The following is a 16,707-nucleotide window of genomic DNA, read 5'->3' as shown; positions in this document are numbered from 1 at the left end:
GGGGGGCGGGGGGGGGGGGGGGGGGGGGGGGGGGGGGGGGGGGGGAGGAGTACGGACACCAAATCGCGCACGCACTCACACGCACGCGCGCAGGACAAAACACAATACAAAACCAAAAGCGCTACGCAAATTTTAGCCCTCAGCCACCTGCTGTTGCCATGGAGAGTTGCCACATTGCGTTGCCACGGCGATAACATATTTTTCCTGCTCTAACAGCCTGTCTGTTTTCCCTACCACCCCACCCATTTCATCACCCCCCCACCGCTATACTGCTCTCTCCCTTTTTTTTTTTACTCATCCTCTCCTCTCTCTCTCTCTCTCTCTCCCTTAACAAATGGCTTTACAGTGCGACAGCACCTGCCCTATACTACATGTGTTGCCATGGTGGCGTTGCGGTCGCCAAGGCAACGCTATACATTTAATTTAGCGGTCGAGGGGGTAAACCTGTGGCCGACACCCCCTCCTCCTCCTTAACATCCTCCTCTCATTTTTATATATATATATATATATATTTTACGCCAAGGGAAAATAAAGGGAGGGTCGGAAATAAAGAAAGAGTGGAATGAAATGAGAGTGAGTGAGAGGGTGAGCCCCTCTGAGACAACCGTACCTCCCTCCCCTCCTCCCCTCCTGCCTCCCCCTTCCATCCAGATGCTGATGGGCTGTGAAGGAATGCACCGTGGAGCTGACCTCCAACAGGACTCGCTCCTCTCTCACCCTCTCTCGTCCCCTGCACGTGCACAGCCAAACATATGTTAGACACGACATGTTTGCATACATCCATCCACACACACACACACACTAAAGATGTCCACACGGACTGACACCAGCCTGAACTACGTTAGTGTGGCCCATGGAAAACCAAAGAGGGGCAGGTGACAAAAGAAGCGTTCTGGCCCCCCCCCCCCCCCCCCCCCCTTCCCCCCCCCCCCCCCCCTTTAAGCCACCTCACTCCTCATCTCTCCATCCTTTCATCCTGCCACTTCCTCACTCCTCATCTCCTCATCCTCTGTGCTCCTCTTCCCCTCCTGACTTGTGCTCGAGACAGTCCTTGACCTTATGATACTAGACACGGCGCACATCCATTTGCAGTCATTACACTCCGTACTGTAATATTCTTGAAAGAGAGGGCTCTCGAAACAGATATTGCCTCATATTGATTGGACACACTGAGTACTCTGATAAATCTATGGGGGACCAATTATTATTTCCCCTTTTTCCACCGTGCGATAATTTGCATTTTTGCTCAATTGTTTCAATTTCCGAGACTAATTCATTAACGCTATCAACTGAATATTAAGGCTCACTGGGGCACTTCATGTTTTATGGAAAACCATCTCCCTATGTGATGAGTTTATTTTCCAAGAAAGAACATTTTATATATCTATATTTTTTTTATTGGAGTTTTTTTTATTGTAGTTGATATTTAGATATCATTTTGGGACAGCTAAACTTTTAGCATCCTAAAACTTTTTTGAACCATTTAGCAGGAAGCTCGTGTACTGGAACCTGCATATGAACTACATGTAGTGATGTGGCAGCAGAATTGTGGCTGTAAATTATGGCAGTGAGGAGAAAACTTGATAAAGTTTGGGAGTTCTGTGCTGTTTAGGGAGTAACTTCATAACCAAGACAATTGGACAATAAATCCTGTCCCTATCCACACGGTGGTGAGTTGAGCAAGCTGAGGACATCGCCTTTGTAAACTGATAGTTCTGAGCCTCTGTGCCCCCTGCTGGGCTAAATTATGACACAGCGCTTTAGTTGTGAGTAATAATTCCCCTTAACCTCCTAAATTCACAATTCACAAAGTGTCTTCAAAGTTAGAAAGTACATCCCACCACCACAGGGTAACGTGGCACATCTCTCCAACACAAACAATATTTTATTACGGCGCTGTTGGATCAAATTGAAAATCACAGATCTCGTGGATACACTTTAACATGGTTTGCTTACTGCGACTTACTAACTGGATTTCTTTGGCATCTCTGGGAGGGGAGGGGGGGGATCCATCATTACTGTGTAATAGAGCAGTAGCAAAACGTTACCAAGAAGAGGTGCGGGGCATCACACAAGTGGTTTTTATGCCGTAGCCCATTAGCAACACATCGCGCATGCAGCGTCAGCGCACACTGGTTCGTTTTCTACCTCCTTCACAGCTGCTGTTTTGGATTGTATTCGTTTCGAAATGGATACAGACCAAAAACTGTTTCAACAGTTGTACTTTTGGAGAATTTGCACGATGATGTTGCTGTTACATCATCCAACAGCATCCAAACTAAAACCCGACGCCTGCTGGAAATGTCAAATACACACATGAAGCACGAAGTGAAGATGCATGAATACCTGCGCTCCACATGGACCACATCTTCGCTCTTACCGAAAAAAAAAGAAAAAAAAATCTCCTCACTCACTATCACATTCAATACTGCACGCCACAATGCAAATGAGCAACCTGCCGTCTCTTCCTCTTCTCCCTTCACTCCCTCCATGTGCTCCTCACCAGACCCCCCCCCGCCTCCCCTCCCTTCACGGCCCCCCAATTTGTTCCACTTCCCCATACCTCATTGTTCAAAATGACACTTTTACATTTTATGGTGAACCAATTATTCTGTCTTACACAGTCCGCTGGCTCTGCAAGCCAGCATGCCTGGATCAACTGGGGAGCGGGGTGGAGAGGAGGCGATGGTCTTGGGGTGTTCACAGAGGTGGAGAGCACAGGAGTGAGAGAGCGGGAGAGAATGCAAGACAGAGAGAGAGAGAGAGAGCAAAAGAGAAAGAAAACAGACGACTAATGGTACCTCTCACTGACATATCCACAGGGATGTGCGAAAGAATCGGAGACCAGGAAGTTACAGGCTCGAGGGGTAGAGGAGAGGTCAGGAGAGGAGAGGGGTGTGTGGGAAACAACACAGACGGATGCGTCCACGTCGGGCGTGCGCACGCACCTGCGATTTTTGCACGTCAGAAAGAGGTGAATGCAGACAAAAGAGTATCTAATTGAATGATAAAGTGGTGGAGGGGAAGTGAAAAGACTGGAAAGCGAGCGGGGGATAAATCACAGCAGGGGTAAATAAAGAAGACGGAGTTGCCAGCGCACCACCAGTTGTAATGTATGCCGGAGGACGAGCGGGAGGGTGTGTGTGTGTGTGTGTGAGATGTTAAAGGAGAAGGCAGGAGNNGAACAGGGGAGCTGGAGAAAAGGCAAAACAGGGGGGAGGAGTAGTGGAGCTGGGGAGGAGGTTAGGTAGCGAACATGTGAAGGGAGAGGGAGAAAAAAGGGAACCAAGGGTTTTACATGTGAGAGGCCTGAGGGGGAAGGAGATAGGAGAAGAGACAGGAGTGTTGTTGCACAGGGTGGAAAAAAAAAAGACTTTAAAAAGCATGAGGAGGGTCACCTTTATAACGCCTGAGGGATGAGGGCGGAGGGTGGTAAAGAAAAGGAGGAGTACTTCACAGGTGCTGTGAACAAATATCTTCTTTTTTTTTTTTTACAATAACTTCATGTATATAATAATTTAATAATTCTTCAATGTGGTTTCTACAAACCTTGAAGTCGTAAAACTACCTGATGAGTTCCTGGTGCAAGTGGTGATAGAAATAAATAGTCTTACCATGACAGCCAGTGCTTGATTACCAATCAGGCGCCTGATTGTATTTATTACTAGATAAATGTCTGGGTTAATTTAAATCAGTGTCGAGACACAAGGAGCTCGACTTTTCAGACCAACATCGGGGCAAAGGTTCAAACCACGACAGGTTCTTGTAATTGGCCTATTGGCTAATCTTGAGATGAGATGATTCAACATATTTTATCTTATAAGCAGTTTGTTTTTATAAGAATTTATAATAAAGTAAAATTTGTCACTAATTTGTCACGTGACTTAGGAGGATATAGTATATAAGATCATCATATCAAATCATTTCCTTAATCATTTTTATGTGACCCAGAGAGTACACTGTATACGCTACTACAGGGATGGGCAAACTAAGGCCCGGGGGCCGCATGTGGCCCATTTATCTTTTTAATTCGGCCTGCCAAATGTTTCCAAATTAAATAAATATGTGGCCCATTTATCTTTTTAATTCGGCCCACCAAATGTTTCCAAATTAAATAAAATATTAAATATTAACATTTATATTATCATTATACTTCAGCCTTTTCCCTGCAATATACATGTCTCACAAATAGAGGGCGTAGAAAATGATATAAACATTGTAGCATTTTAGCCTTTATGCATGACTACACTCCATCTATCTGCTCCTGAGCCGGCCCCCCACTGGTCAATTTTACACTCGTGGCCCGCGAGTCAAAAAGTTTGCCCACACCTGTGCTATCGTGTTTGTTACTCATTTGTGATGCTAGCCACTCGTTGTAGTTTTTTTGTGGTTTCGTTTCAAGAAACAGATAGCATGCACGCATACGTCTAGTGTTGTGGACATGCCGTAGAAACCTACCGAACGAATAATAAAAAAAAAAAATCATATTCAGTTGATATCACAAACGGAAAAATGAGCCTGAGCAAAGTTGTCAGTGACACAGATGGGAGTTGAAGATAAAGTGACTGTCAGCAGCAGGGGAATGTTACAGCCAGTGGCTCCTGTCACTTTGTCAGGTGCCACAAAGAATACCGAGACCTGACTACAACTATCCCAGGTAATATAAGACCTAACCTATGAGGTGATACAATGTGCACCTCTGGTTGCTTCGCTAGTAAAATCATATAAAATATGACATACAGTCATAAGCAGTAAAAAAAAAAAAAAATAGGACTATGGAATGTCGTGTCTTGAGATGGGACTTTAGCAATATTGATTTTATCGTGAATAAAATATTGTATTGCGTAATAACATGCAAAAATAATATGTAGATATTAGATGAAGCCTTGGTCACAATTGCTTTTTCTGAGGCCAAACCCCTCAGAGAAAACCCTAGTGGCTGGTTAACAGAAGTACAGTTTATTAGGTTTAGGAAAGTCTATAAATTTGAATAAGGAATGTAAAAACAAAACAAAACAAAAAAAAAAACAGGCCGGTCCAGGGAGCAGTGGTTAATTCATGCCCGCTGTAATTGCTTAATTACATTTGTTTAATTGATAAGATTAAGCCAATGCAGGTTTAATCAATGGACCCCAGTATTAAGGAAAGATTAACGCAAGTATTATTTTCCTGTTGCCTAATGGCCAGATAAAGGGTGTATCCCTAATCTTCATGATATATCACGATATAATTTGAAGAGCTCCCTTTCCTCCCCTGCGGGTGGCGCTCATAAAAAAATGCAGGTGAGTTAAAAAAGTAAAAAACTGTATTTGACTCTATGCTATATTTGCAGAATAATTTACCTCGGGAAGAAGGTCAGCTTGGAGCCAAACAACATGTAGCAGCAGTTGTGTAATGTACGTAAAGTGTTCTTTAGGTACACTGATCCACCATGTCTAACCGCATACGGTGTCTGCTTTGATCAGGCGCAATTATCCGACAGAATTATACGCATTAAAAAGAGGCAATCGTGTCAGTAAACCCCAAGAATCAACGTAATCCTTCTTACCTGTGATGAAATGTCTGAGGCAGAGTCGGTGGAGAATTGGAAGGTGTGGCCAGGCTGGGCGAGAAGGGGTGGTACGGCGTCTTCTTCAACGCCTGGATCAGGTTGTGCCTATACTCCGGATCTATGGACCACAGGGAGCCTTTGCCTATGCTCTGAAGGAGAGGAATAAAGAGAGGCGAGCGGGAGGAAGGAAGCGAGGGAGGAGTGGACGGAGGCACAGGGAGAGACAGATGAGAGAGGTGTTATTTGAAGTGCTATCAGGCCCCTCAGAGCACATCACAAACACAGCACACTGACCTGAGCCAACAGGTCTGAAAGACCAAACACAAGCTCAAAGTACAGAGTGAGCGTCGATCCCTATTTACTAAACCACCTGTACACACACACACACACACACACACACAGCCCTGCTGCATTCCCACAGAGATAAAGAGCTTGAGAAAAATGACATCCTGAGCATCTCCGGGCTCAAACACTGATATGCTTTGCCTCATTCACCCTTCAAACAAAACAAGCCTCCCATCAAATCCTCGGAAAAACATTAGCCATACGGAAACTCCCAGATTTTTTATTAAGTTTTATATATATATATATATATATATATATATAAAGATAGCACTTAAAGAAAGAAAAGGAATCCTTCCTCAATCCACATTGACACTTCCCTCAGTATTTTTCAATCCTCTGCTTTTCCCCGAGGGAGTGAAATCATCTTTTTTGGATTAAGAGACAGTGGAAACTCTTTAACTTTTTTCACTCCAGAGGCGCTGGTGGTGTATATTTTTAGATCAAAGCCGTTTCCACTTCACCTAATGAAGCTGCCAAATGTGAGTGAAAACCAGTGTGTAGATCACAATAAGGAGAGAAATCTCAGATGGGCCGCCGTGGAAATACTCCCCATACTCCGTACATCTATCTCCCACAGACCTTTTCTGGGGCTTCCAGCTACCGTGTCGTACGGATTTGTTGAAATGCGGAGTGCCGCCGAGACTGAGCCTGACAAGCAGATGCTGAAATGGAAGCGAATGTAAAATTAAAGTTGCAGTACCCCTGCCTCGTTCCTGCTCACTCTGTTACCCTGTGATACGTTTCTGGTTCAGGCTACCGGGGCGGTGAAATGTCATGACTGCACACTTCTGTTGTCAGCTGTACAAATACTGCAAAGACTTTATCACAGACAAATAACAGATCTGCAAGAGAGACTTTATCACAGACAAATAACAGATCTTCAAGAGACAAACAGTATGGTAACGTAAAAAAAAAGAAAAAAAAAGAATCTAAATATGTATTGTTCTTTTGTAGCTCAAGCACTACATATAAACATATAAATGCACATGCAGAACATAGCAGTGATTATGATGAGTATATGAAAATGAAATGAGAAACAAAGACCTTATGGTGTTATTTTACTCACAATTTACTTAGTGTGAAATCAGATCCTGTTTAGTTGAACACAATCCTAATATTCAATTCCTACTTTCAATTTCCTTCAGTGTATGTATATATCGATATCAGTACATCTAAAAACATGGCAGCACATAATCTAAGGCTCCCTCCATATTCAGTCAATGATAGTGAAAGACTTAGGGAGCCTGGTGAAAGTGGAGAGGACAGAAACTGCAAGGGAATTTGCCTGACATTCGAGACCTGACCGTACCACCAGGCATGTAATGGACAAAGCCACATGGGCACATACTTGAGGAAATTCTAGGATCTCAATACAGTCACTGCTGCATTCAAAATTCTCACGGTTATAGTATGTAGTCAAATAAAATAAAAAAATAAAAAAATGGTAGTCTCTGAACTTGAGATCATCTATGACGGAACGTCAGATGATCACAGAACATAAGGAACATATGTACATACATATATTCATATGTCTCGTTACGAGAGAAATTTAGTGTCTGACGATGAAAAGAGATGAATAAATGAAAACTAATTAGTCATTTTTCATACATCCCCTCATTTCCAAAGAAAAACATTTATTTTTCAAATGAAAAAAAAAGCTAGAAAAAATAAAAGTGTATCCTTAAATAGGCTCCAGAGACTCTGTTGTTTCAAGCACTGCACTGGTTTACAGCAAAAGAGCCGCACATGAAAGATGCATTCCCGCCAAAATGTTCTCTAATTACATCACATGAAAATTTAATAAATTCGCAACTGTCATTTCCATTGCAAAGACAGGGTATTTTATAAGCATTTAAAAGCAGATCCTCTTATCTGCTGCACTGTACTCACACAGCCTCCAGCTTTAAAATATCAAAGTGAATTAACAAACGCATTTATTCCATCCTGAGAGCTGAGTTTTCCTGTTTGAGAGATAATTGAGGATTCAAATCGTAATAATAACTCCAATGATTTCTAATGAATGATTAAAAGAAAAAAAAAACTCTACAGCATCTGGAGTACGACCCTGAGTGTAATAGGGTCTTAACCTGCCCCTCAACCCTCGGCGCATCACGTGACCTTGCGAGAATGCATGAAACCTAAAGTACGCGCGTGCCGTAGTGATTTGTGTCGCACCTGTCAGCGTCGCCGCATTAGTATGTCGTTTCTTTTGAATACAGGCCGTATGCATTGGTTTGGCCGTGCGTGTGTGTGTGTGCGTGCGCGTGTGTATGTGCATGTGTGTATTCAAAGTTCCCTAGGGAGTGTGATATTACCCAGCATGGTCCGCTCCTGGGAGAGCTTCTATTACTGCCAGCAACGCCTCTCCTGGAGAGCATGATATTACACACACATACAATCGCTCCCACAGAGGTGACCCCCACTGGGCCAAATTTCCCCTTGCACCTTCAGCCGGCGCCCGCCTCTCAATGTGTGTATGTGCGCGCGCGTGCACGTGCACGTGCACCAACTGTCTGCCTCCTTGGCAGCCGATTAAATCAATGCTCAGCACAGAATCGCAGTCTGCCGGGGCTCCTGCCTATGACAACAAACCAGCCATTAAAGGCCTCAATCTCTGGATACCCCAACCTCGCCAATCTCTCTCACACACACACTCACACAAACATTGTCAGCAAACCAATCACAGGGCACGGCTCACAGGAAGGGTCCGTCACCTGGGTTATGGCAGTCGCCTTGGCAACAGGCATCATCTGCGCTCGGGAGAAAGAGGAGGTGAAATGGACTTTTCATTTTCTGACAAATTCAAAAAGTTGCGAACAAGGCAGCCTGTCTTAAAATCGATTGCCATAAAAAGCATGTGAAGCCGGGGATCCACGGTTTTATGTTTTCTGAGGGTTTTGAAGTTTAATTCACACTTTTAAAACTTCAGCGAGGCTGGAATTTCGAGCAGCTTAGCAGTTTGGACAGGTGTCCAAAACTGCGAGCTCCAATTTCATTTCTGGAGCAGCGTTTTGTGTCTCGAGTTTTCCTAAAGAGGCATGGCTGAAATAAAATCCTGTCACTTTGTTTTCAGCTGTCGAAAAGTGTTACACAACAAACAATCCGCAGCACCACGCAGTTAGAACCTTCCAACTTCACCGTGACGTACGTAGAAAGTTCAGGCACTCGTTAACGACGCGTTAGATCTAATGCAGATGCAGTCCGATCCTGATGTCTCCGTAACACGCGCACAAGCTGGACGAGACGTAACGATACCGGAGGAGGAATGAGGAGGACAAAAGACAAAGGCGGAGGTAAATATAAAGAGACAGAAGGAGGGAGCAAGGGAGGGGGAGAGAAAAAGTAAGGGAGGTAAAAGGAGAGCGAGAGGATGAGGGAGTGATGATTGTGTGTTGCCAACATCTGTTTCCTGTGTTATATAAGCTGTGGGGGCTGGACTCCCTTGGAAATAGGAGATATTAAAAAGTCCTGCTGCCACTGACCTCGCTAGTACCGCTACATTACTGCTACTGCATTCCTGACCGCAGTATTATCTCAGCTCCTACGGTGTACACTGACAATCAATACTGAAAACGTATACCCGAGTATCACATGTGACACCAGGATGTCCTAACAAGGAAGACAGAAATGCTTAAAAGGCAACGAAGGTCAGGAAAAAAGAACACCGTTTTTTTACTTAAATGTTACAGCTTTTCTCGTACATTTAGGATGTGTTTCAATTGTTTCATTGTAGTTGGCTGGTACAAATGCAACGAAAACCTTCAGTTAACAGTCTGGTGTTTCAATCAAACCCTTTATGTGACTATTTGTACAAGAAATCAACTTTGAGTCACAGCTCATTCCTCCGTGTGTTTAACATATTCAGAGACAATTACCAGCACATTGTATGAGAAATGTATTTATGGGAACGGGATGTAGCCACACAGACTCGTGAGCTACTTCAGGAAATCATCGACTCTCGTGACTATATGATGCAAAAAAGGTTCATTAATTTGTGCAAAAATGAGTCACGTCCTCTGGGCTCCAGCTCATCTGAGATGGACTGAGAGGCATTCGAGTCTGGTCTGTTTCGGACGAACAAGGACATCGTGGTCTACATGCTAAAGATAGACGAGACCATCAGTGGTTCCCGAACATTTTCTGCAGCGCCCCCTTTTGTAGATAGTAGGACTACTGTCATATCTCCATCCCTGATCTCCACTGAACTTTATTTTAAATAATTTGTTATAAATAGTGATGTTGACACCATTAAAAAAAATGCAATAACTGTACACACAAAGGGGTCCCGACCCTCACTTTGGAAGTAGCTGCTTATAAAGTGCTTGAATCGGTGAGCTGGGAGCTTCTGCCTGGAAGTCATTGAGTGTTCCAGGCTGCTACATAAGCACCTAGCATGTTCTGGAGGTTAGTCTGAGGAGTGGGGGATTATGGGAAGCGAGTGTCTGTGACTGTGTCCCTGTACTGACACAACACAATTATATTAATCAATAGCCATGTAATAAATCTGGTGCTTAAATTAATAAACATATGTCTGTTTTGGACAAGGTTGCTGGTTCAAATCCCAATTCTCATGACGGCTGCGGGGTTTTTCTGTTATCAGTGTGTATATTTATAAATGTACATGACGAATAATACTTCTTTGTCCCTATGTGTTGCACGTATTTGAATATTCAGGTTGAATTAACAATGTCAAACCTTGTCCCTTTACCAACCTCGGTGGACAGACAGGAGACAGTCGTTATAAAGTGCTTGAATCGGTGAGCTGCCTGGAAGTCATTGAGTGTCCCAGGCCGCTACATAAACACCTAGCATGTTCTGGAGGTTAGTCTGAGGAGTGGGGGATTATGGGAAGTGAGTGTCTGTGACTGTGTCCCTGTACTGACACAACACAATTATATTAATCAATAGCCATGTAATAAATCTGGTGCTTAAATTAATAAACATATGTCTGTTTTGGACAAGGTTGCTGGTTCAAATCCCAATTCTCATGACGGCTGCGGGGTTTTTCTGTTATCAGTGTGTATATTTATAAATGTACATGACAAATAATACTTCTTTGTCCCTATGTGTTGTACGTATTTGAATATTTGGGTTGAATTAACGATGTCAAACGTTGTCCCTTTACCATCCTCCGTGGACAGACAGGAGACAGTAGTGTTTTTCTGATCTTCAACAGTCTGCTCTACCACTACTTTCACATGAGGACTTTATTAAATCTCTCGGTGGGTCTGAAATATTTCCACGGACGCAGTAAGTCAGTAGAAATTTGTCATTTGCATTAGCTAGTTATTAGTGGGGATACTGTAACAGCGTGATACTCTCGGTGCCTTTTAGCCGCAAGACTCTGCTCTGAAGCGACGAAATTTAATAAAAAGGCAAAATAGTCCAAACGAGTTCAACAATAAATGTAATAAACCACACGTCAGTGTCAGCAATGGGCTTCAACGTTCGAGAAACGACTGCCTTAGGTCATCTGTTACATTCATCCTTTGTTATCTGATGTTTGGGGAATACAGCGCCTGTACTAAAATATCAGGATTTTATTTTTTTATTTCTACCATCTGCCAAGAGAACTCCAACATGCAGCTCCTCGTCCACAGCATTTCATCTGATTGCAGATTTAACCGTGTAATCCGGTGCATTATTATAACAACTGATATAATGCACCCAATGTCACCGTTGTGTACCACTGCACCCATACCACTAATCTGAACTAAACTTGTCAGTCGACGTTCCTCACAGCTGGAGTCGAAGCACTAACCCCCGGCAGGATTTAAGCCCGAATAATCCACCCTCGATAGATGTTCCGTCATTACGGAGAGCATATATACAGACAAGCACGGGATTAATATCATCGATAATGTATGTGTTCAGCGCCGTTTAGAAGAAGACAAATAATCTGAGGCAAAACCTTCAGTACACACACACACACACACGGAATAGAATTACAGCAGAGGATCCAAAGGTTCCAGTGGAGAGAGATATAAAGAAAAGCATGAATATCTCGTCTCATCCGGAAGATGCAACTTCTATTCTTTCTGAAGGCCATGTGACAATGAAGAGGAGTCACGCAGATGCAGAGAGACAGTCGGGTGAGGAGCTACAAGTTGCTTAAACAACAGGCTTGTCTTCAAGAGTGGAGTGAAATGTGGAAACTTCTACTACAGGTGTTATGAATCGACTTGTTTTCCCATGTGGCTTTAATTTAGTCCAAGCTTGCCCCACTTTTTTTTTTTCCTCATACAGACATTATTCTTTCACTTTTCAATTTTTTTTTTCCACTGGAGATTTAGAGTTGAGTCACAGATCAAATTTTGTTTTCCTAAAGATCAAGGCGAAGGGAAAAAAAAAAAAAAAATTCAACTCCGGCTGGTATTTGTGAAACACAGGCAGCGTATTTGAGGTTTCAAAGGCACAAAACTAAATATGCTGTCAACAGGGTCATCCTCATACATTTCTGAGGAATCTCCATGAGATATTTTATCTCCTACCTGCCTTGATATTTGACCATTTCGGACTAATTTACTGCCATTTATTACGTTTTTGTATAACAAATACTTTTGTATGATGAATTCCTTCACACTGCTACAGTGCATTGTTTTGGCATTCCAAAAATAACCCGCTGAGATCCAATCTTTGGGAGTGGTTTAAAATATATTACGACACGCTGTGAGTTTTACATTTGGAACATTTGGGTGTTTACACTATGTCACTGCTGTGCTTCATTCAGCTCCGGATTGATAACTCCCTTTGGAGAGAACGGTGTACTTTAAAATATATTTCTTTTATTTTATATTCAGGCCAGTACTTTCTAATTGGACTTTTTTTGGATTGTATTTGGTAAAGTAAAAAAAAAAAAAAAAAAAAAACGGAGACAAGCTGCTGAATAAGGTAATGGTTTATATATATATATATAAATATATACATACATATGTACATATATACATACATATATACACATATAAATACATATATACATATATGTATATATGTACATATATAAATATATACATACATATACATACATATATACATATATATAGACATATATACATATATGTCTATATATATATACAAACAGTGGAGTGCATGAGCAACGTCACCTCGCCTCACCCCACCCCCGGAACCTTACCTCCCTTTAACAATAGGAGCCCACACATAAAAAAAAAAAAAAAAACGCTGCCTCTCATCCAAACGGGGAAAGGTTAAGTTAGAGGTGACACACTTGAGTGCAACATGGAGAGACTTGATAGCAGGTCTTAGATTACAAAACTGCCTGTTCTCTAGGCGGTGATTTCATGAGGGGCTGGTAGATATACATCACGCCCCGCACGCGCCTGCTCCCGTGTGTGTGTGTATGTGTGTGTGTGTGTGTGTGCCTGCTGCATTTTATGGCACTAATCCAGGGCTACAGCACTTGTCATTAAAGCATCTCATTTAGTGCAGTCAAGAATCCTGTTTGTAAACAATGCCATGGCAACTGTGCGACTTGCACTCTCTCTCTCTCACAAGTTTGCGCTTCCACACCAAGACTGACGTGCACAAGTGCACACGCACTCACACACACACGCACATATATATATATACATACGCAAACTAATCCCCATCTTGTCATCTGCCTGGATATGACCCAGAAATACAGTCAGTGGAACAAATAGGCCAGAGTCGTATTAATCTCCACCTCTGCAAATTGATGGAAATATGATTTGGTGTGTTCACAGTAACCACCAGCATCTATCCACTTTCCCCACCTTTTCCTCTCGTCTCTTTGTCTCATTGACCTCTTCCTAACGCGCTCCGCTCCCCGCCTCGCTTTCAACTGCATGGCATTCACACAACAGTAACGCGACACGAAGACGAAACACAGAAAAGAAAAAACCAACAACAAAACAAATAAACAAACAACCCCCAAAAAAAACAAAAACATTCATATGCAGATATTCTCAGAGCTTTGAAGGTGAGTCGGACTGAAATGACAGAGATTCTGTAACTGCAGCTTCAGATGGAGCTTAGCACTTGGCAGGTAGAGAAGGAGTCTGCAGAGATGTGCCCTCATTTCTACAGCGACGCGGCTCCTGTGTGTGTGTGTGTTTGTGTGCATGTGTGAGAGCCCCCTTTTTTTTTGAGCATTCATGCATACTCGTATGTGTGTGCATTACAGTCTGGTGGGGTAAAAAAAAAGAGAGAAAAAAAAAGAGAAATGTGTGCGTGCAGGAAAGAGAGGAATTGAGAGAGAGAATAGGTTTGAAGGGTTAATTAGTGTGCTGTCTTAACTGGTGTGCAGTGACAGAAGACAAGACAGGGCGTCCTTGCCAAGGGGTCCTCTACACAAGCTGCCACACACACACACATACACACGAGTACTTGTCCCGTGTACTTGTCTAACGTTTGTTGGGACCACGTAAAGGTTAGAAGTACTTTTAGGCTTGAGTTAGTGAGAGGTTCAGGGTAAGACTTGTTCAGCGTCAATAGAGTTTCTAACGAATCTACAGACACACACACACACACACACACACACACCTTAGCCAGCAGAGCCAAATCAGTTTTCCCGTTGCTACAGCAACAGCATACTTTTATGTCAACTGCAACCTAGTTGCTATGGAGATATGTATACAAGAGAAACTCTGTGCCGTTGTAGTCAAGGGCCAGATGACAGCATAGCGTGAGGGACGGTTTACACGCACACACGCACACAACTCGCACACATACGACTCACTAAAAAAGGGAAGAGATTCAAGCACCAGTCAAGACCAAAAAAAAAAGGCACAGCGTTCTCTCCCTCTCATACACTCATTATCAGCACACTAAACACACAGAGCCAGCACCGGTCCATGTTGTTTACCCCCCCCTAACCCAACCACCCCTCAACACCCTCAGGCAAGATGAAATCTAAAGTCTGCTGGCATCTGTGTTATTAAATCCTGCAGTATTAATTTAGCACTAATTGAGTGAGGGATTCGCTCCCGGTTTACCCCGGGACTCTAATGGAGTCAAATCTAGATGGGAAAGCTGGTATAAAAGACGGCAACAAGACTTAAATCAAAGGCAAAACGCTGCGCCCACTGGGGGGAAATGGGTAATATGAACACACGGTGAATGAAAGGAAAAGCAGGGATCATCAACAATTGATAAGGCCAAATCTGGTGGAGTTGTAGACAAAATATGGAATACGCTCGACATCAATTGGAATGGGGCCACAAACTGCCGACAACTGCCGAGACGTGTAATATTCATCACCAGAGGTGAGTGATTTAGAGAGAAAATTGGGGCAGTTTTTACAAGGTGATGACAGCGGGATTTCACTGAGAGCTTTTGAAATAATAATAATAATAATAAAATAGAGAAAAGACTGACTTTAAGTAGGGTTGAATCTTAAAATGTTACAGACTCCTGAGCCGGGGTTGGTTTGAAGAGGACAACTGCATTTCCTAAAGGTCTTTGTTACACAAAAACAATGGCGCCGGTAATGCTGTATAGATAATGTGTGCAGCACGGGTATATCTTGGAAGTAGAACAAAAAATTATGCACACTCTTAGAAATGAGAGAAGGACCTTATTTCTATTCTCAAAGCATTTTTTCAATGAAAAAAAAAGCTTCACAATCTGTGTCAAAGCATTTTTTCAATGAAAAAAAAAAAAGCTTCACAATCTGTATATATATATATTTGACCGGCTGATCAATAAAACCATAATAAAAATGAAAGGTAAAAGTCAAGACAAGACTGACAAGACACTACATGACGATGCCAAATATTTCTCAGTGAAACTGAGTGATTTGCAGCTTGTAAAAAAATACTTTCCCTATCTAATAAAAAATGAAACAATGTATCAGAGTTTTACAGTCTCTAAAAGGTCACAGTAACAAAAACCTCTTAATAACATATGTCAAACTCATGGCCCGTGGGCCGAATGTGGCCCGCGACATCATTATCATGCAAATGGTCGTCTTAAAATAAATATCTGTCTTAAAGAGTTCATATTGTTATTGTTTTTGGATGGGTGAAATGCAGCAGTCAAATTCTGATTTTAAAAGTCAGACCCTTGGATCACTGAGTTTAATTTCAAGTCTAAATATAAAAAAAATATTTTACATACACCAGGTTGAATTTTGTTGTTTTAACACCAGCACCTCTGAAGTTCATGCTAATATTAAAATGTAATAACCAGGACTAAATTACACATGAATCAACCTAAGTGTGTGTTTCATGTTCCATACACATGAATCAACCTAAGTGTGTGTTCCATGTTCTGAATTAGCACGGTGTTAAAAATGCAGTTTTACTTGACGAGGGTAAGGGAAAATACTCCGTCCTTACCTGACTTCGGTCTTTATCCACCTTCTTGAAGCACTTGTTCAGAGACAGATTGTGGCGTACTGAGTTCTTCCATCCTGTGGGGGCGTTTGCAAAATACGGGAAGTGCTCCAGGATCCAGCCATAGATGTCCTTCACCGGCAGCCGTTTGTTTGGTGCGTCCTCGATAGCCATGAAGATAAGGCAGCTGAAAGAGTACGGCGGTTTTCTGTTTGCCCCCGCTGCCAAGTCGTACGCTGAATGTGCATCACCTAGCAGGGGGTCGTCTGGCAAAGGAGACGAGGAAGAAGGCGAGCGGGGGTGCTGACCGTCGGAGTCCAAGAGCGGGGAGACGCTACGCAGCCCTGAGTGGCTGAAGCTGTTGAGGAGGTCTGTGCTCTCGTGTAGCCAGGAGAGGCTGGTGAGCTCCTCGTCCTCAGCCTTGGAGAAGGAGGCGGAGAGGGACAGGGAGAGGTCAGCTGCCTCGGCCTCCGACGCCGCCGTGCCCGGGGGCAACTG

At 42.9% G+C, this 16,707-nt stretch overlaps 1 protein-coding gene across 1 annotated transcript in view; it reads right to left on the bottom strand.

Annotated features, from left to right (window-relative positions):
• ches1 (checkpoint suppressor 1) overlaps window positions 1-16,707 on the bottom strand; it is a 31,987-nt gene that overhangs the window by 14,335 nt on the left and 945 nt on the right. Inside the window, exons 2-3 of the mRNA XM_025057014.1 lie at window positions 16,213-16,702; window positions 5,549-5,700 (exon numbers count right to left, since the gene is read on the bottom strand). Of these exons, the coding sequence (XP_024912782.1) occupies window positions 5,549-5,700; window positions 16,213-16,702 (642 nt within the window). The remainder of the gene's footprint in view (window positions 1-5,548; window positions 5,701-16,212; window positions 16,703-16,707) is intronic.

Source organism: Cynoglossus semilaevis, chromosome 7, assembly GCF_000523025.1.
Source record: "Cynoglossus semilaevis isolate Cse_v1.0 chromosome 7, Cse_v1.0, whole genome shotgun sequence".
NCBI lineage: Eukaryota > Metazoa > Chordata > Actinopteri > Pleuronectiformes > Cynoglossidae > Cynoglossus > Cynoglossus semilaevis.
Note: the sequence above shows the minus strand (reverse complement) of the source record. Positions and strands in the feature narration are given on the sequence as shown.